This window comes from Rhineura floridana, chromosome 5 (genome assembly GCF_030035675.1).
Source record: "Rhineura floridana isolate rRhiFlo1 chromosome 5, rRhiFlo1.hap2, whole genome shotgun sequence".
Classification (NCBI taxonomy): domain Eukaryota; kingdom Metazoa; phylum Chordata; class Lepidosauria; order Squamata; family Rhineuridae; genus Rhineura; species Rhineura floridana.
The window spans coordinates 148,181,581-148,188,346 of NC_084484.1; the positions used below are offsets into that span (position 1 = coordinate 148,181,581).

The 6,766-nt window shown below is 42.4% G+C and overlaps 1 protein-coding gene across 1 annotated transcript; it reads right to left on the reverse strand.

The window, feature by feature from the left end:
• Positions 1-433: 433 nt before the first annotated feature.
• RFXAP (regulatory factor X associated protein) lies at positions 434-6,199 on the reverse strand. Its single transcript, XM_061629558.1, has 3 exons — positions 5,466-6,199; positions 3,603-3,710; positions 434-3,232 (listed from the first exon to the last, which is right to left on the reverse strand). The coding sequence occupies exons 1-3, from the start codon at positions 5,958-5,960 to the stop codon at positions 3,122-3,124; spliced, it is 714 nt and encodes a 237-aa protein (XP_061485542.1). The 5' UTR covers positions 5,961-6,199; the 3' UTR covers positions 434-3,121.
• Positions 6,200-6,766: the final 567 nt, after the last annotated feature.

The following is a 6,766-nucleotide window of genomic DNA, read 5'->3' on the forward strand; positions in this document are numbered from 1 at the left end:
ATAGCAATTGTAATGTGCAGTGCTAAATGATGTATGGTTTTCCATTGTAAATTGATTTTTACAATTGATCTTATATATTGTATTTTATTGTATTACAATATGAGTACCATAAAATTCAAATTGTAATACAATGAAATGCAATATAAGAATTAAAAGAACCTATAAAATATAATTAAAAATCAATATATTTAATGTGATAAATGTGCCATCTCCCAGCTTCAGCCATAAATCCACAAACGTGTCACAGACCATCTGAATGAAGCTCATGGACCACTAGTGGTTTGCAGATCACAGTCTGGGAACCTAGTGCTCTAGGACATTACTGCACACAATTTATGACATTCATGTAGGCAAAGTAATAGGTAAATTAATTCTTATGCCACACACAAAATATACTTCTTCACTCAAAGGCTCTAAAAGAGATCTTATTTGGTTTAATCCTATTTTGTTTAGTACAATAAAGTTTCAATTTAAGGTACATGAAACATAATCAGTTTACTACAGTGCAGTGGAAATTATTTCGAGAGCCTCTTGTATACAAAATTAAAACATTACTTTTCAGATCTGTTTTACAGGAGCAAACAGATTTCTTGCTAGATCAAACACAATTTGTTTAGAATCCGATCAACAGTCAATGGCTTCAAGTGAAATGGAAAAAAGATATTTATTTGATGACAACAAAAGTCCAATGCGTCTGTTGATTTTATTTTCTGTTTATAATTGATTTTGATGCTTTCCTGTGTCTAACATAATTTTTCCTGAATGGAGAAAATAGCTTTCAAATACATGCTCCTTTTTATATCTTCAAATCCATTTTGCAAGTTTAAAGTGATGTGCTCTTTATTTCACATTAACATTACTACATGCAAACCAAAAATATGAACCTATCACTTAAGGATTAACGTGTCAAAAAGTAAATACAACAGATAAAAAGCTAGGAATAATTTAGGCAAGTCAACAGAATTAATGAAAGCTGCTTGAACTGCATTAGAACTGAATTATGTTACATTAAAATCCTATTTACAAAAGCATGCTTAAGCTGCCTGCTTAAAGTTGAATGAAAAACAGCTGCACATGCTCTGTATTCGGGGGGGGGGATCCCTGGCTGCTGTTTGCCTTCATGTTACCAAAAGGGTGGTTGGCAGCAGTCCTATAATTAGAAATGGGTTCTTATAAACCAAATTTGTAACAAGATCTCGATTCTGTTTCTATTTCCAGGTAGATTATTAGCTGCATTGGCACCCACTGCCCTCTTCCAACATAATTTTTAGCACTGAGGCTATAATGTACGCGTAGCTTTCCTGGAGACAAGGGTTTGATCATTAATTCCTTTTGTACTGAAGGTGTTTTTCCACCTTTACAGTTAATGGAGATGTGTCCATGCAAATCAGCCATGCATGTTTGGTGTGCATACACATCTCTAGAGCAAGGCACATCACTAGTTAGGGGCATTCAATTATATTTTCAAAAGAAATATCTATTTTAATCTTGTCAAATTGCTGGCAAGCATCACTCCAAAATGTTCTATTGAATGATGATCCTCACACATCTGTATTCCATGGGGGTCTTCAAGTGAGCACAGAAAGGTATACATTTACATCTATTTACTTGTTCCAAATCAAGCTGCCCTTTAATTTTTACTTACACTTCTGATCCCAGATACTCTCTTCACAAATTTTGTCTTTCTCAAAGCTGCTTTGCTTAATTAGTTCCAAAAAAGCTTCCGTTATGATACCTTATATTAACTGTAGGAATCTGTAGGAGCATGTGGTTAGAAATTCTTACTCCAAACAGGAGTAAAAAGTACGAGAGTAGTTTATCATGTATATACAGTTGCAAGGTAGATATGAACACTTGATGAGTTAAGACAGGCACTCTTAGCAAAATGCTAGAATATTTCATTCATGCTTTACCGGTGACAGCTCAGTTAAGAGTAAGTTAAGAATAAGGTTACTGCAAACAACAGTTGTATTAACAATTTGCTTCATGCAGAATTGAAAAATGCTATCCAAATTGTAAACATTTAATTTGCAAATGCAAGAACAAGGACAAGCACCACATATTTTTTACATTTGCATCTCTTAACACAGCTTAAGAGTTCTTTCCCTAAAAAGCGCAGCCTAGAAAACATCCAGGATTATTTCTGCTTTTCAATAGCTAGTCAGGATAATGCCAAGACAGAACAGAACAACAGTTATATACACTATGTACAATTGAGAAATGTTTTTTAAAAATCTGATGTACAAAACGTAAATGACATTTTCCAAAAAGCTCTAAAAAATCCTTAAACATGTTCAAAAATAGCCTAAAAATCACAAAGATACAAAACTGATACCTTAACGTATCCTTGTATGAATTATTTGTTCATTAGTACACAAGTAAAGATATAAAATTAATATAAATAAGCTCATATGGATGCCTCTTAATGAATCATGCCAGTAATATACTGCAATACCCACACTAATACTTAAATTATGTTTACAAAAATGTTCATGAAATAAATACCAACTTGGGATACATTATTTTATAATGCAATATAGAAAATGATCAACTAGATTGGCCAGAGGGGCAAGTGTAACACCAACAGTGGGCCAAATCTTGCTGAGCTTCCATCAGAAAGCTGTAAGCCCAGCACTCCCCCCCCACACACACACACACATCCCTGAGCAACAAGTACTGGATTGGCTCAAAGTTGACAATTTAAAACTTCCATAGAAAGTAGGTATTGCTTTCTTCAATGACTGTCATTGAAGAATAATTTATGCAAGATATTAAAACTTTTCACATAGCAAAATATTAAAATAATAAAATTGAATTTTATAGGATCTATTAAATTATCTCTCCCCAAAAAAGTTAAATGTGGCTTCCAAAATATTAATGGAAGACTTCAATAGCAGGAGAGAAGATGCATCATAGCTAATAAAAACAATTTTAAATAAATAAAATCATTTCTGCAAAATGCAAATCGATTCCTCTAGTTTTTCTTACTCGTCTAATAAGCAGAAAGCAAACTGCAGCATAAAACAGCTAGCACAGCTTATAGACCTCTGCTAATCAACTTCATTCCTTCAATCCCCATTCCAACATGAAACTGAGCTGAGGGTCTTTAACTATGCTTCCATCACACTGGTGCTCCTGGAAACTGTTGCTGCCTTTGCTCCAATGCTTGCTGACTTAGCAGTTGCTGTCGTTTTTGCAGAAAATGTACAATTTCTGGACTTCTCAGGAGTGACTAGAGAGAGCCAAAAGACAGCAAATTAGACCATGGCTGCAATCCTGCCCTTCCACAAACAGAATACAAGGTATGCAAGGATTTTTTAAAGCCACAATACACAACCCCATTTTCCAACATTCTAGAGCTGGTGAGCATGCAATACACCTAACAAGATACAAAAAGATAACTTCTGCTCTTCTGTTGATGCATTCAGCATTTCCAGAAGCTAGATTTAAAGTTCTGCATGTGGGGCCTAAAAAGAGTGGTACACTGGATGTGCCAAGAGAAAATATGATCACTTATGTTCAACATATGAAATAACCTATCAAATTCTCAGTGTGCAAGACCCTTATTGATGCTTTCTCTTTCAAAGGCCAGAAGCACTTACCAGTCTTTTATGGTTCAACACTTGTTCCAAAAGTGTAGGTTTTGCTGGCCGATCTCCAATATTTCCTGTTCTTTGCTTTGATAGAGAAACTGAACTTTCAGTGCAATCCTGACCAAAACAAAACCGCAGAACAAATAAAAATACATTGTATTTTATTATTAGAATGCACTAATGGGAAGCTTCAATATAAGACTTCTCAATGACTTTCTTAAAAATTATATACACAATGGAATTTCTATGCAATTCATTATTACAGATATTGCTATCGTGAGAATATGAAGATCTTTGAAGATCTAAGTAATAAAATGTTAATCTGACTTATTATCAAACTTCAATTTTTTATTCTGCTATATCCAACAGTTCTGCTCCATTGATGCTTGCATAGTGGAATTTGACAGTTGCATAGTGGAATGAGGAGAGAAGCTAGCTTTGGTCAGGGGCGTCACTACCGGGGTGCGGAGGGTGCGGCCCACACCTGGGTGTCACCATGAGGGGGGTGACACCCAGAGCCGCCCCACCCCACGCCGTTGCCCGGGAAGGCTGCTCCAACTCCTCAGAGGCGGGCGGGCGAGCGCGGGAGCAGCGTCGGGGGGGCGAGGGAGGCGCACCAGCATTCCCAGGCCTTCTCCAGCTGGGTGTCCCTCCGGCGCGCGCCCTCCCAGGAGCATGGACGGGGTGGCTGGTCTCGCGTGTGCGCGCGCAAGCCCAGCCACCTCATCCATGCCCCTGGGAGGGCGCGCACCGGAGGTCCGCACCCCCCCGCACTCCCGCTAGTGACGCCGCTGGCTTTGGTTATTCCCCTTCCACACTGCAGCTACCTAAATCTGCTCCAGAAGGTTGGAGTCCTCTAGAGGAGATTTAGAGGGGGCTGCCATGCGAGTGGGAATAGATGAAAATTGCTTCCCTCCCTATTCTACTGATGGAAGCCTCACTTTCAGCTGAGTGACAGATGGATACACCCTTCAGTTATTAATATGATGCTCTCTGTATTAAGTCAAGAAAGTAATAGAATCAAAATTATTGCACTGCAGATGATTTATAATAATACCAAGCAACTAAGGACAGTCCTATGTTACAAATTTAAACCAGCAAAAAACTGATTTAATCATGATGGCTCTGAAATAATAAGTTTTGTGACAAAGGTGAAGAGCTCTAATAGGGTTCTCTGACAAAGACATCTTAGTAGCCTCACAAAATGACTAATTTTGTTTCAGGAAAGCTATGACAAACTGGTTTCACACCAGTTCCAATCTAGTTCTAATTGGTAGGTCAGTCTCCGAAAAACTAAAAACAAACCACAAGATAATGCATGCCAAGGAGTGGCGGTTAATTTGGCCAGATAGGCGACTCAGAAATAAAATTTTATTATTTTATTTTATTATTTTATTATAAGGAGTCGTCATGCCTTCACTGTATTGCAGTTAGTCCACCCTTATGGAACTCACTCCTGTATTACAGCAGGAATGAAGAACCTGTGGCCTTCCAGATGTTTTTGTACTCCAACTGCCACCAGTCCTAGCCAGCAGGGTCAGCATTTAGGAATGACAGGAATTGTGGTCCAGCAACAACTGTAGGGCCACAGGTTCCCCATCCCTGAGAAGTTTGCCCATATTGAGGGTGCAGCAGAAGTGGTGTTATACCTACACCGCTGTACAAGAGGAACAGGAATAGCTTCTTTACAGTACCTTTTCCTGCTTTACTATATCTCATGACAGAAAGCAGCAAACTATACTCTCCCACTGACCCGACACAGCGAAAATAAAACCCCTCAGATCACTTCAAAAGCAACTGGTTCTCAATGTGGAAACTGCCTCCAGTTGGGTCCCAGTGTTCTCATTGCCTGCTGCCTTTGCTCTTCCTCACCTCAACCCGCCCGCTGCCTCCGGGGACGCCGGCTCCAGACTGCGCTGCTGCTGCGGCGGCGGCGACGACAGCAGAGGAGGGGCCTCCGCCGCCTCCGCCCAGGGCCTGATCGCTCTTCTTGCGCTTGTACTTATCCTTGTACATCTTGTTCCGGTGCCTCTTGCACATCCAAGGCTTGCGCTGCTTCGCAACTTGCGTGGTGGTCTCGCTGCAGCCCTGGTACGTGCAGCTTTTACATCCGCCGCCTCCCGACTGGGCGCCGCTTTCGTCCTCGTCGTCCAGATCCTCCAGGCCGCCACCGGGGCTGCCTGCGCTCTCGCCGCCACCGCCGCCGGCCTCGCCGTCTCCTTCTGCTTCGCCCGCAGGGCCCACCTCGTAGAAGAGCATTAGGCCACCCTGAGCGGATGGCGCCTCTGAGGCAGCTTGCGCAGGCTGGACTACCTGAGGCTGCAGCAGGGTACCCACTGCCTCCCCGTCCCCGCCGCAGGGCTGCATTACCAGCAGCGTGAGCGACTGCGGCGGGGATGGGGAAGGGGAGGAGGAGAAAGCGGCGGAGCTGCCGCTGGTATTCCTGGAAGCCTCCGTCCCGCTCGAAGGCCTCGCAGCCGGGGCCTCTAAAGGCCTCCTCGGCTGCCACAGCAACGGCAAACGGGCACCGCCAGCAGTGACAGATTGCCAGCTACTACGCAGGCGTGAGGGCGCGTGCTGTTCTTCGCCGGAAGCTTACGCAGCCCGCAAGCGCAGGGGCGGCGGGGTATGTGCAAAATACAGGCCGGACATGGCGCATGCTCAGAAGATGAGGGATCAGTATCATGTTTGCATATGATAACATTCGCTGGGCACAGTATCCGCTAAGCAGCCTTTCCCAACCAGTGTGCCTCCAGCTGTTGTTGGGCTACAACTCCCATCAGCCTCAGCCAATGGCTGAGGCTGATGGGAGTTGTGGTCCAACAACAGCTGGAGGCACACTGGTTGGGAAAGGCCGCGCTAAGGCTTCGTTGGATGTGAAAGCGCATGCGTCGCGTTGGAGGCCAGTTTGATAGTCGGATTGGGAGGCTTCGGAATGCTTGTGAATTTATAACGCTGGTTCGGGAAGTTGACGTTTTGTGCATGTTTACTTGGAAGTAAGTTCCACTAAGTTCATGTGTTTTACTTCCATGTAACTGCACAGTCCTAACCTTACGGTTAGTAAACGCAAATATATTTAAGCCACTACGGGAGCCTTTTCGGCTGAAGAGCGGGGTACAAATATTCTAAATGTGCCTGTGAGACAAAAGACACAAATACAGTTCAAGCTCTAT